Source organism: Brachycentrus maculatus, unplaced genomic scaffold, assembly GCF_059751285.1.
Source record: "Brachycentrus maculatus isolate JH-2025_06_01 unplaced genomic scaffold, ASM5975128v1 h1tg000244l, whole genome shotgun sequence".
Taxonomy (NCBI): domain Eukaryota; kingdom Metazoa; phylum Arthropoda; class Insecta; order Trichoptera; family Brachycentridae; genus Brachycentrus; species Brachycentrus maculatus.
This window is the reverse complement of record NW_028280995.1, coordinates 2,564,310-2,579,054: the sequence shown is the minus strand read 5'-3', so window position 1 is coordinate 2,579,054 and position 14,745 is coordinate 2,564,310. Positions and strand designations below refer to the sequence as shown.

The window sequence follows — 14,745 nt, the reverse complement described above, 5'->3', positions numbered from 1 at the left end:
ATCTATCCTATAAAACATGATACATATTTTATTTTATTTGTACACAAGCATAAATATATACCTATATGTAAAACAAATAGGCTAATATCACATTTTTTTCTTGATTGGAAATAAATTCATATAAAATAAAAATTCATGAGACAATTGATATATTTAACTTAATTTAACATTTTATTATGAATAGTAAAAATTTTACTACAAAAAAATCAATTTAAGGCTCAGTATTCGATAAATCACAACTTAATTTTCTTTGAACACAGGTAACATTTGATGTAATTGAATTTTTTCTTAAAACAGCGTTTTTGTATTGAAAAAATATTTTTTCTTCGATATAAATATGACCGAAAAAAAGGGTTATTGAAAGGTTAGAAGTTTAAAAAGAATATAAAAATATTTTTTCAATATATTCTAAAAAACCATAAATATTCTGAAAAAAATCAGGCATGAACTGACGTGCGGCTGTCAGCACAGCCAGATGCTTAATGAATTCTATTATTGCGAGCAAGGCCTTAATCCGACACACCTTTTACGTGTCTCCAAATATATTTTTATACGCTTCAGAATCGTCATAATCTTCAGTCGTCGACGTACGAACGGATGCAATATAACCGCTATCTCGATTTACTTTCGGTTTACCCGGATCCAAAGAATCTCTACTGCTTGTTGTAATGTTATTTGGTGGATCGGAGCCAAGTATATCCTGGTTATTACCCCGGGACAGTGAGGCGGTACCATTGGTTGCTATGGAAAAACGCGAACCGGCATTTGTCGCATCTTTACCACCGATCAAGATATTGTTATTAGTTTTAACGTTGGATTTCGCTACTGCTTGTCCATTGTCACTTGGCTCCTCTGAATATCGAAATACCACACCAGACGAAACAGAAATCGGAGCTAATATCGGTTCTTCTGGCAGTGTAATGTCTACATTTGAAGAATATGTGAACAACAATGGTGAGCCAGGAATTTTTCTCGAAGTGCCAGGATCTCTGGTACTGTATATCATTCTGTCGCTGTCCCCAAATTGTCTATCTGCGTTTCTTATGGGGTTTTGAGGTGGCGGTCGCTTATAAACACTCGGAGCTCGACCTGGTATTGAGGGTAGAAAAAGAGGCACCACGGGAGATAGTGTAGTCTTCCTTCTATAAATTAGAAAACATAGATCCATTTATCCAGAAATTCAGTTGTTGCAAATGAGACATATTTTTATATGAATATTTCTTAAAACTCTTATCCGCACCCCAATGGTGCATAGGGCACTGCATATAAACGCAGTGTTATGTTGATCGTTAACATGTGTTAACGGAGGGCTGACCACCTTTCCTTCATGTGAAGGAAAGGTGATCAGCCCTCCGCTTCAGGTACAGTCCAGGGTTATATTGAATAAATATTAGAGTGAAAAAATCACTTTTATTTATTTGACCCCCCTGGGAATCGAACCCGGGACCTCCAGAATGGTAGCCGAGTGTGTTAGAAATGGTAATGGTGACCATTACACTATGGAGGCGGACGATATGAATATTTAAAAAGCTTTAAATTAATTTTAAACATGACTATTGAAATATCAGACAGAAAAGCCTGGAGACAGTTTGTGGACTCCATATGCTCCACCTAGGGAGCGGATATGGTTATTATTATATTGAAATATCACTAAAAAACTCTTGCAATTAATGATTCCGCATTAATTGATTCGACATTCATTGATTTTCACTTTGTGATAACATCTATCGATTTTTAATTTGCTCGGTAAATTTATAATATCTATCCATTTTAAATTTACTCAGTAAATACCAATATTTCTTAAAATCTATTGTGACATGTGTTTGAATGCATTCCACATCATTTCAGTGATTGAAAAAGATTCAGAATGCATCGAAACACGTGTCACAATTGATTTTAAGAAAAAGTGTTATTTACCAAGTAAAACGTAAAATAAAAATTTTACAATCTAAACTAATTTTTGTAATTTATGAGTTCTAAGTATTGTTATTAAGTAAGTTCGAGATTGTTTTTATATGAATATTATGTACTAATCCTTGTCCACCTCCGTAGTGTAATGGTCAGCACGCTCGACTACCGTTCTGGAGGTCCCGGGTTCGATTCCCAGGGGGGTCAAATAAATATTAGTGATTTTTGCACTGTAATATTTATTCAATATTACCCTGGACTGGTACCTGAAGCGGAGGGCTGATCACCTTTCCTTCATGTGTAAACGATCAAGATAACACTGCGTTTATATGACGCAGTGCCCTATGCACCATTGGGGTGCGGATAAGGGTTTTATTATTATTATGAGTTCTAAACTTGTGATTGGAGAACTGTAAGATAAAGAAAAGGAAATAAATACCTCTGAGTTTCATCCAACTGTTCCAATTGCTTCTTTAGTTCTTCTATGGTACCTGAAAAGTAATTTGTATAATATTTACATACATAAGAATTTTCTCTTCAATAAAATACATCCTTAAATTACCTTAACACATTTCGCACGGGTGTTTTTTTATGCCTACGGACAGCTAGCGACAGGATCTGATAATTGTGTATATATAGTTTAAACCTTGACAAAGATTTTTTTTTAAACCCTTATCCGCACTCAATGGTGCATAGGGCACTGCGTCATATAAACGCAATGTTATCATGATCGTTTACACATGAAGGAAAGGTGATCAGCCCTCCTCTTCAGGTACCAGTCCAGGGTAATATTGAATAAATATTATGGAAAAATCACTTATATTTATTTTACCCTCCTTGGGAATCGAACCCGGGACCTCCAGAACGGTAGCCGAGCGTGCTGACCATTACACTACGGAGGTGGACAAGGATTAGTACATAATATTCATATAAAAACAATCTCTTTGTTAAGGTCTATAAACTATATGGTACACAATTATCAAATCCTGTCGCCGGCGTAAAAAAAACACCCGTCCGAAATGTGTCAAAAAATATTTTTTCATCTTGTATAGGAATTAAACAATTAGGTACCATCTTTCCTTAGTCTGTCAATTAGTTTCTGGATATCCACAGGACGATTTAAATCGAATGCTTCCGGTATATAAGTATTCTGCATGTTTCTATTTCCCTCTTCCTGAAATCAATTTATTTAAATAATATTAATAATAAAGGCACAAGATCCCTCAGATGAATGTGCCCAAAAGAATGTATGATAGATGTTCGAATAGTGAAATAAGGAAAGAATGCAAGGCTGAGATAAGCATTATCAATAAAATTATGAAAGGTGTATTAGATGGTTTGGACATGTAGAACGAATGAGTGACGAAAAAACGGTTCAACAAATTTGAGACAAATGTAGTTGGAAAAGGAGCTGAGGAAGACCAAGAAAAACTTGGCACAATCAGGTATGTCAAATACTTGAAAGCGGCCGGGTCAGGAGTCAAAATAATCGGCGGGTATGTATGAGGAGATGCATGAAGATGGAAGAGAGAAGAATGATTGCAAAGCAAAGACAAAGAGAGAGTGTAGAATGATTGCAAAGACAAAGTGGTATAGTGTCATATTTTTCTGCTTACCCCTACGTAGAAAATGTGTTTGTTATTTTTATTTACTTAATTATCGGCATGCGGTGGTTTGACTTTGTGAGGAATCAAGAGATAAGGCATAGGACGCAGCAAATCTTGGTCACAACTGTCGTCAAAAAAGGGGGATTCAGTTGGCTTGGCCATGTACTCCCCACGCCTCCCGAGAGCCTTAATCAAGCTTGCCTCTTTTACAAGGCAACAGGTTCGCGCCGCCCAGGACGACCACTGCTGACAATTCGTCAGCATTTCTCGTCAGAACTTTGGGACGCGGATCTGACTTGGGAGGATGCAAGGAGCTGGCAGCCGACAGAGCCTGGAGACAGTTTGTGGTCTCCATATATTCCCCATAGCAAGCGCATATGGTTAAATAATAACAATAAATGATGTATGCACACTGATATTAATGTGGACTCCATATGCTCCATCTAGGGAGCGGATATGGTTTAATAAAATAAATAATAATTATCAAAGTGATTCATCAACCTACCTTCGTGTAATCAGGAGTAATCAACCCTTTCGCATATCCATAAAACTCTGAAGCAGTAGTTGTCCTAGGAGTGGGTGGAGTAGTTGGTGTAGTTCTGGTATAATAAATAGTTGGTGTTGTAATTCTTGTGGTACTGGGAGAAGTTCTCGGTGTGGCAGTAGTGGTAGTTGAAGGGGTAGTTCTTCTCGGAACAAGGTCGGTTGCCCTTTCGGTAGATGTGATGGGAGGGCTAGTAAAGACGGGATCTCTCCTGAAATCAATCATAGTCACAAATTTTATAATTGTGTTCAAATTTTGGTATTTGCTCCACTCGGAAAATATTAATAACAAGTTTTTTATTGATATTATAATAATAATAAATAATAAATCTTTATTCCACCTTGACTAAGTAGTGGGTGCAATACTTTTTTATTTATTGTTTCGGCATTAACTTTGTGGTAAGACATGCTACAATGATTAAAGAAAACACTTGTTTTTTACCACTTGAGTTTTATTATTGACTACATGTTTCAGAAGTTAAACTTCCATCATTCAGGTCTGTATAATAACTAAAATATAAAATTATATTTTATATTTTATATTTTAGTTATTATACAGACCTGAATGATGGAAGTTTAACTTCTGAAAAATGTAGTCAATAATAAAACTCAAGTGGTAAAAAACAAGTGTTTTCTTTAATCATTGGTGCAATACTTAGGTCAGCCATATATGTTTTACAACAGTTTTTTTTATAAAATGAAATTAAAATAATAAACAAATAAAAATAAACTAATGAAAAGAAACTGCGAAAAAAAAAAAAAAATTGAAGAGATTTAGATGAAGATAAGGTCGCTGGCAAACGCAGCATTGTGCTCCAGTGCCGCCACATGTCCAGGCCCCATCTGTGCTCCACAAGCCATTGATAAAGATGAATATGAAAGTCTAGGCGTTTACAGGGCTTACGACCTGGTTGATTGGTTTAAGTGATCACTTTATACACTTTGTTACCTTATACACCATTCTACCCATTAAAAACATTGAAAATCCTTTAAAAATTAATCCATTGAAATCCTGAAAAAATTAGCAGCACTGTCAAAAGGCGCACTATGAGACATGAGCAATATTTAGTATTTGATATTACTTTCAACAGATGGTGCTATCATTGCAGTAAAAAATTGTTTTTTTTTTAAAAAAACAGCATTTTTTACCCAGCATCTGTTCTTTTTTATAATTTTATTTTTATAAAAAGTGTCGGGTTGTGGTCCCTTGGTAAGTATCGCGGACTCTTGAGTCAGAGTTTCTCGGTTCGAACCCACACTTCTATTAATGAGCCGCTTAGGCTCACAGAAATAGTATGAAATTGAAGTATTTTTGTAAATAATAAAAACACAAATATTTATCTTTTATTAAGTAAGGAGTCCGCCTCCGTGGTGTAATGGTCAGCGTGTTTAGCTGCCGTGCTGGAGGTCCCGGGTTCGATTCCCAGGGGGGGTGAAAATAAATATTGGTGATTTTACACTGTAATATTTATTTAATATTACCCTGGACAGGTTTCTGAAGCGCAAGAGTGATCACCTTGCCTTCATGCAAGTAATGATCAAGGTAACACTGCGTCAATTCGATGCAGTTCCCTATGCACCATTGGGTGCGGATAAGGGTTATAAGTAAGTAAGTAATATAGATCAGGTCTGGCCAATCCAAATTGCACCCCGGGCCGTATCGTGACCTGAAATTTTCATAAGGGCCGCATACAGATAGTAATATTTTTTTTTTTCAATATTACAACGAATTTCATACTAACTGTTTTTTTTAAGTATTATAAATAATTTGAATGCAGAGGTAATCAGAAAGTACAATCAGGGTAATTGTGAATTGACATTACTACAACTAGATGTGAGAAGAAAACACACATTAAACTAACAAAAAATGTATCTGTATAGTAATAAACATTGTTATCAATTTAGCAATCAAAATTATTAATTAGGACACAAGTCAAACAATTTTATTTTAAATAAAACCAATTTATCAATGGCCACTCAGTGCGAGATTTGAGTTTCTTTTCACCAGAATATATGCATTTCATGTAATTACAGAAACATGATTGGTTTTAATACCTTAAATATGATTTAAAATACATTCTGAAGGACTCAATAATAAAAGAAAATATTCGTCATACATGACCGCGGGCCATCCTTGGCCATCCTTGATATAGATAGATAAAAACATGTGCGTATTCGAATGCAATTTTGTCTCAAAATTTCAAAGCAATTGGTGAATAACTTTAGGAGAGTTAAGATTTTGATGAAGTGATATTTCCAAAGGTTAATATTCTACCATTTTCATAGTGTACAATAACTTACCTAAAATTGCTACGGAACGCTTCCTTTGCAGCATTTATAAGGGAATAAGGTGACCTGCTGCAAAGTCCTAGAAAATCATCCATGTCCATTGTCCAAAACATGATTCCTGTAAAAAAAAAATAGAATACAATTCACTAATTTCAGGATTGTTATATTCAAATTTATGGTTGGCGAAATCAATCATGTCGATAAGAAATAACTGTCGGAAAAAAATATAGGATTTTCCCATACTAATGTACATACAAAAATCCATTTCTGTAATAAATTAGAGAAAATCATACTTAAAACCTTATCCATAACTTATATGTAATTATTATTATAATACACTATTTAAAGTCACCCAATTTTAGTTAATTTTGTCCAAAAAAATTGAGATAAAATCATGATTTTAAAACCTTTATCATGGTTAAAAACTCCTGCCTTGTTGTGTATATATTGTGTATATTTTTTCTAGCTTCCAATCAAATGATGTTGGTATTTACGAAACCCAGTCATTGATCAAATAAAATTTATGTTAAAAAACTAAATAGTTGTTATTTTAGGATAAAAATCAATCAATCTATAATAACTTCATTAAATTTATTTTCTTACATCGCTGTCCCTTCCGAGGCACCTATTTTGGCTGCATTTCCCGGACATTATAACCCTATCATCATCTAGATCTAGTACCTAGAGTTACATGCCTCATCAAGTCAATACGTATGTACCTCCTAATCCTTGCTGAGCAGCATACTCTGCTTTCCTGTGAACGCTACCGATGTCATCATATCCCACCCACTGGTCTCCTTTGTACGAGTATGGACCCATTGCCTGAGGATTCGGCTGAACTATAGACCACTCGTCATTGGCATCATTCTTTGGCAAGAGATTTGAACATATCTAAAATAAAACACTAAAATACAGTGACTACAACTAAATTCTAGTACACCAGTATTTTTATGCAACGTATAATAAACAGTATATATATAATAGATGACTCCCGGGCAGACCAACAAAGAGATGGATCAACAGCTGGGAATCGACATCGCAAGAGGCTAATCCCTCTTAAAAACAGGCCACAATGCCTACGCCAAGCAGAAGAAGAAAAAGAAGTATGACAAACCTCGTAATAAGCGAAGAACCCATTCTCTCCAGTAGCTATTCCTCTCTCTCCGGGGCCTACAGCGGGAGAACCTATCGAAGTTAGTGAAGGGTCTTCCAATGTAAATGTGCGCCCAAATGTTGGAATGCCCAGAACAAGCTTGTTTCTATCTGCTCCATTTCTTATATAATATTGGACAGTGTGATCCTGATAATACAAACAGTAACAATTTATGCCAAGGTATTGATTTAGATTAGTAAATTTAGGAAATCTGATGGCATGTTTATATACTACGCCACTTACCGCATTAAGCTCGTCGTTTGAATCCAATCCATACAGGGGAGAATGGTGGTTGACTGTTGGATCCAAAGGAGAACGATAGTCATAGGCTCGGATGCTCATCCAGTCCACAGCTCTGTGGTATTGAAGAAAGATATAAATATAATATATTATGCATCCAGGAATATGCTAGAAGTGTAAGTATATTCCTAAGCTACACTAACCTTATAAGTTTAGGGATGTCGTATCCCTTTTCAATATATTCCTTCACTCTCGGTACTGTCATAGACAGCAACAGCCTCGGTGTTCCATCAGCAGCTTCTATCTCAAACTCTTCTCTCAATTCCTGCATCAGCTTGGCATAGTTTTCCTTGTCTTCTGGTTTGCCTCCCTTTCCAAATGCAGGCTGACCCCAGTCTACATCGAGCCCGTCAAATTTGTATTCGCGCAAAAACTACAAATACCACTCGCAATCACATTGGATGTCCATTGAATTATTATTTCAATTTTTATACAGAATGTAAGTGAGGCATTGTTACCTGAATGATATTTTGAATGAGCATTTGCCGCCTGTTTCTATCAGAACCCACAAAAGAAAATGTGGTAGACCCTTCTGCAGATCCTCCAATAGATAACATCGTCTTAAGATTAGGGTTCATATTCTTCAAGCTGGTAAAACTGATGTAGCCATCTATAATGCAAATACGGAGGATGCATGATGAGTCGTGTTATTGATCTATACACACTAGTTATGTTGGATAACATCAGTCGACATGATTTTTGAACCATGTCGACTGATGAAAATGAATTAACATCCTTTTTACACTCAAATAATGCAATTTGCAATCGGGTTGATCAAAGTGCTACTATCTTTTTCTCATAAAATCAATTAAAATCTTTAAAACCTACTTATCAATGTAAATCAGAGAAAAGCAAACATCAAATGCTAACAAATGGAAATTGAAATGTTTTTTGATATCAAGAAATGGAATTCAAGGTTAAGAAGATAAACCCTTTTTTTGAGTTGTGTAATTATTAGTGAGATGGTGGGTGTTGGATCTTACTGTTTACTATATCCTGTTGCCTGTTGGATGGTTGGACGACGCTGGATTTAGTGATGGCCCCGAAAGCGTAGAGAATGTGGGTGCAGAGGAAGGGGTCTATATTGCTGGGAGTAAAGCGCCCAATCCCCGGCCTGCCCACAGACCAGTTGGTGTAGTAGCATAGCACTCGAGGTTCGGTTCCTAAAATATGAAATCAACCAAATGTATTTTATGTGACCAAAACAAAAATTTATTAGGTTAGGTTGGGATTTTTTGTCATTTTTGCTATCATCTCAAATTAACATACTAAATCACTATATTCTACTATTATTTAGAGCTTTAGGTTTTATAATAATAACAAAAATTATACCTGGTTAAATACATATATAATCAAAGGGATAATACAAAATAAATATATTTCCATATCAAGTCACTTCCAGTACATGGAATATTGTGGATATCTATCTATCCATCATTGTTGAGCAACAAACTAGTCTTCTTCTTCTTCTTGTTCATCTTATTGTAGGCCTTGTGGCCTGTTTTTAAGAGAGATTAGTCTCCTCAATGTCCGATTCCCAGCTATCGACCCATCTCTTTGGTGGTCTGCCCAGGAGTCGTCTTGGCCGTACAGTGCGATGTGGGGGAGTCTGGATGGTCCCCTTCTCCTCACATACCATTGTAACCTTCGTTTCCTTCCCCACCTAACGACATCTTCGATCTCGCATATTTCCTTGATCCTGGCATTTCTTATTCTATCTCGATGACTCTTGCCCGATATGCTTCTTAGAGTCTTCATTTCTGACACTCTAAGCGTGTTTTTTTGTGGCTAACAAACTAGTAAAGAGTATTAATATCCTCTAGTACACAATTATGATACCCGCTTCACCCACAACGAAGGGTCGATGGTCCCAAGAGTGAACAATAAATATGAAAGTAGAACACTGCAATTCATGGTTTAGAGCATTTTTGATTTGTTCCCAGCGGAGGTAAGGGGGCTAACAAAAATATGGACCAAAGGCAAAATAAAGGAATGGCTAAATGATAAGGAGTTAATATTGTAATAATTGTAATATTTTTCTTTAATTTTTTGTGTGCAAATTATGTTAAAATAGATTTTAGAAAATAATAATAAAAATAAATGTATGAAAAAAGAACTCCACTGACAAGACACACAAGGTGCCTTGGTGGTGGGTCTCTGCAAAAAAATTATATGTTAATTATGTTTTTGAATTTACAAATGAGTGTTTATATTTATGTAGATATATGTACAACATTTTGAGTGTGTTCAAATACTTGTTCACAAAATCTGGATTATCTCCAATTACAGGAAATAAATTTATTTAAATAAATTTTAAATAAATCAATTTCAAAAAAGAATATAGATATATGTACATATATATATTTATATATTCAACAAATATATAATATAAAAAAAGAGAAAAGTACTTATATATTATGTTGGCTTTAGATATTCTTACACACGTCTGAAGATAAGTTAAGTGGTTCGCCTAATAAACACTTAGATCTCTCCATAAGTACTTTAAAATGAATCACCTGTACTTGACAATCAAAGACTTATTTTTGCCTTATCATGTTTTTTTTTTCTTCTTAATTTATATATTTTTACACATTCCTTTTTTAAATAAAAACAAAACATGAGCGAATGTCATTTTTACTTTTTTAAGATATAAAAAATCGTTTTTAAACAATATTATTTGAATGGTTGAAAGTAGTTGAAAACAAGGACTGCAAAATCTTCTCCTTACAAGGTCAGTAGTTGAAGGTTTTGCACATGAACTAGGTCAAGGTCATGCTGACCGGTTTATTGAGTAGTGACTAGTGACTAGCCTATCATGTACTAACGGATGACCATCAATTCATAATAGTGTATTATTACTTGAAAGAAATATCGTATTTAGCTTTTTTTTTGTTTTTTATTATTTGGGAATTGGCTTTTGTCGCGATATTGGATTATTGGCTAATAAATTAATATGAAAAATCACAAGACTTAGACAAGACGATAACATTCGTATTGACATCTGTAAGGAACTAACGGAGATATTAAAGTGTAAACTTTAGATATTTGAATAAAACGAAAAACGTGCGTTCTCACACGTCATCAAATTTCTGTCATTGAAACGTTTCATGACGTCATATGGTTTATTGTCTATGGTTTATAGAGCTGTTATAGTAGTAGTATGGATTGTTTGTTTACTCTACCATTTGTGTTATACAAATATGAGGGACGGGGGGTTGGGAGGGTGGACCATACACATCAACAAATAGAGCCGCCAATAATTTAGCAATGACACCATCGTTTCTGTGACGTCATTCATTGCCAACTTACGAAAACAACGTATTTAAGAAGGTAAATTTTCCACAAGAAAATGATGAATGAAAAAATTGATTATATCAGCTGTTATAAACATAAAACGAGTCTAATACAATACATTATAGGTTGAGTATGTTAAATTAGATATTCCTCCCGTCTGACAAAGATCCATTCTACAGATCAGTTTCAAGTCATTCACATATCGTAGTCGTACAGGAGAAAGTGACCAACTAACGTAACGTAAAATATTCAGGAGGGCAATTTAAGTCACTTTTGCTTGGCAAGAAAATAAACATTAATGCAGTTAGTCATTTTAAACTAGTCAATATATTATACTTCCAAGTTTAAAATCACGTTTAGGGCAATATTAAGCTAGTAAGAAATCAAATAGTCAATAATCACGTTTTTGTAAAAAAAAATGCACTTGGTCTTATCTTACTACCTTAATATTGCCCTGAAAAAAACCCCAAAGGATTTTAAACTTAGAAGTATAATATATTGACTTGTTAAAAATGACTAACTGCATTGATGTTTATTTTCTTGCCAAGCAAAAGTGACTTAAATGGCCCTCCTGAATATTTTGCGTTTTGTTAGTTGGTCACTTTCTCCTGTACGACCACGATATATATAATATCGTAGTCATACAGGAGAAAGTGACCAAGTGCATTTCTTACAAAAACGTGATCATTGACTATTTGATATCTTACTAGCTTAATATTCCCCTGAAAACATCCCAAAGGATTTTAAACTTGTAAGTATAATATATTGACATGGTAAAAATGACTAACTGCATTGATGTTCATTTTGTTGCCAAGCAAAAGTGACTTAAATGGCCATCTCGAAAATTTTACGTTTTGTTAGTTGGTCACTTTCTCCTGTACGACTACGATATATTAATACGTATTTATATACATAGTACACTTTTGATTTTCCGGGATCGGGATAGCGGGGAAGCGGATTATCCGGAACACTTGGGTCATTAAAATATATTTTACAAAAACAACACTATTTCACAATAGTACTTATAATGTCGAAATACGTGTTAAGGGCTGAACGCATTTGTTATCCGCAGTGATAGAAAAACAGTATACCTCTTATTTGTCATGTTTATGGCTTAAATTATTTATAAAATACCTCGATAAACTTTTTTTATTTCTTAGACGTGATATATTTGTGATGAAAATTCTCCGGGCTTATTAGTGCGATTTTCCTGACGAAAGGTGCATAGGTTTGGTATTAGAGTACGGATTCACTGATCCGTACCCACCTCTAATCCGGACAATACTTTGTAGTGTCAAACTTTAAAAAAATCATATTCAAGTGCAAAATATCAATTTTTAGTTAGTTGTGCCACGCTGTCGACAAGTGCATCTTACCAAAGATTCATCTTACTAAGCAAGTAAGTATACGTAAGCGCATATACAGCGGGACTTTTTATAACGAGCATAATTCGTTCCAGCATTTTACTGGCTAAGCGAAACAGTCGTTAAGCGAAAAAAAATCCCATAGAAATCAATGTAAAATACGATAATGCGATCCATATCGAAAGAGAACTTGATTTTTTAATATTTCTCACTGAAAGTTTATTCAAATAAAATAACGTATAAATTGTTTTGGAGTGTAACAACTTGGAAAACCATTTTATTTAAAAAAAAAAACGTAAATGAAAATATGAATTTGTGACAAATAATTTAACGTTTTTAACCAAAAAACTGACTGAAGACATATTTTTTTTACGTTTTTTTGGGACTGGCTCTTTCTTTGTAACTCATGCGAAATATTGGTCGTTAAGGTAGCAATTTTTTCACATTTTTTTGTTCGTTATATAAATTACTCGTTATGAGAGGTTTCACTGTAGTTCAGTTTTAAAATCCTCTCTGTTAAATTTATTTCACGCTTTAGATTAAACGGGGTATATTTTGACCCTCCCGGAAAATCAGAAATGTAACATATCGCTCCCTCCTTTCCAGAACGTCATAAATCAAAAATTGACAATTTTCAGTTGTACATGTTTTCGGAATGCCCTGAAAATGTACTACATATATCCCAGCAAACGAGGCATATTTTTTACTTAATATTTACCCGCTACAGGGCAGAAAGGTTGTTTTTGCATTTTGAAGAAAAGGTATCGTTTAATTATTTTTTTAAATATATTACATAATTTTCAAATGGAGAAAAAACCTTCAGGTTTTACCTAAAAAGATCTGTTGCACAGTAAAAAGTTCAATAAGTTGCTTGATGTTTATTTTTGATACATTGTTTATTATTTTTAAACTTTAAGAACGTTCTCCTGAAAAATCAAGTTTTTAATTATTTATGACATTCTTGAAAGGAGTGAGCGATATGTATGTAGGTACCTATCAAAGGCGTGCCTAGGGTTTACCAGTAAGGCAAGCCCATTATTTTTTACATTCATGAATACATGATATACCTATAATTTCTTCACCTCATATCATTCCCAGTATAGTAAGCACCCAGAAAGTATTATAAATATAAACAATGTATTGCAATCATTGTAAAAATATGCTAGCATGTAACTTTTGTAAGGTATAGCCATCACCTTGAAATAAAGAAAATGTTCACTGAAATAAAATATCTTCCTCAGATATTAACCATAACCAATAAGAACATCACCATATAATGGCATGCATAGTGTTTAATAATCATGTAAGCGCGCGATAATTTAAAAATAGTCATACATTAATTATGCATTTTTAATCATTTGGTCTAGATTTAGTCATTTTTATTTGGAGTTGTTAGGCAAGCCGGGCTTTTGGGCTTCTAGGGAAGTACCGCCACTGGTACCTATGTATATATATATTGTGTAATATAGTTTATTGTTATAATTTTTAATCATTCCCCCATAAACCTTTTTTAGCGAATTTTTTAAAGCCATGCATCTGTCGTAATTTATCTCTGATTATTATAAACTCACCATTGCTTGTTGGATAATTTCTGGAAGGTGAAAAAAAAGTGGGATTCAATCTGGAAAGGAAAAAATTAAAGATTACAAATGTTTAATGTACTTAACCATCTTCATTCGGGATCTTCCCTAATAGTATTAAAATAATTAAACCCTTGTCCGTACCCGATGGTGCATAGGGCACTGCATCGTATAAACGCAGTCTTATCTTGATCGTCAACACATGAAGGAAAGGTAATCTAGCCCTACGCTTCAGGTCCAGGTGATATTGAATAAATATTATAGTGAAAAAAATCACATATATTTATTTAACCCCCCCTAGGAATCTAACCCGGGACCTCCAGTATGGTAGCCCAGCGTGCTGACCATTTAACTAAAGGGCAGACATAATAATTCCCTAATAGTAATGTCATTAAAATAAAACAAAAAAAATCCAGACACTGGAACATGATAAAATATTTTTTAAAACACATATTTTTAGGTTAAACTTTTTTGTATTGTCTTCCACCGACAGGGTTGAATTAATGATTCAACCTAGTGGTCGGCAAACTTATAAGCCAAAAAGCCGAATATGCATATTACAACGATTAAAAATTCTTGAGAGTAAAATTTGTTCGCAATTCTAGTACACCTTGATTATAATTTTAGACCTTTATTAAATTATGGGCATACTCAATAAAACTAGACTACACACTTAATAAGGATTTCAATAATTCGCTCACTCCTTT

At 34.2% G+C, this 14,745-nt stretch overlaps 2 protein-coding genes across 2 annotated transcripts in view; one reads left to right on the top strand and one right to left on the bottom strand.

Moving 5' to 3' along the window:
- LOC148306327 (transmembrane protein 120 homolog) overlaps positions 1 to 14,745 on the top strand; it is a 369,069-nt gene that overhangs the window by 244,691 nt on the left and 109,633 nt on the right. The window lies entirely within an intron of this gene.
- The window catches only part of LOC148306329 (putative chitinase 10), a 37,388-nt gene continuing 23,080 nt past the window's right edge, over positions 438 to 14,745 (bottom strand). The window contains exons 10-21 of the mRNA XM_088265208.1: positions 14,030 to 14,079; positions 8,784 to 8,963; positions 8,259 to 8,410; positions 7,944 to 8,173; positions 7,744 to 7,855; positions 7,462 to 7,647; positions 7,067 to 7,238; positions 6,360 to 6,465; positions 4,021 to 4,270; positions 2,980 to 3,082; positions 2,348 to 2,399; positions 438 to 1,142 (exon numbers count right to left, since the gene is read on the bottom strand). Of these exons, the coding sequence (XP_088121334.1) occupies positions 527 to 1,142; positions 2,348 to 2,399; positions 2,980 to 3,082; positions 4,021 to 4,270; positions 6,360 to 6,465; positions 7,067 to 7,238; positions 7,462 to 7,647; positions 7,744 to 7,855; positions 7,944 to 8,173; positions 8,259 to 8,410; positions 8,784 to 8,963; positions 14,030 to 14,079 (2,209 nt within the window). The 3' untranslated portion in view covers positions 438 to 526. The remainder of the gene's footprint in view (positions 1,143 to 2,347; positions 2,400 to 2,979; positions 3,083 to 4,020; positions 4,271 to 6,359; positions 6,466 to 7,066; positions 7,239 to 7,461; positions 7,648 to 7,743; positions 7,856 to 7,943; positions 8,174 to 8,258; positions 8,411 to 8,783; positions 8,964 to 14,029; positions 14,080 to 14,745) is intronic.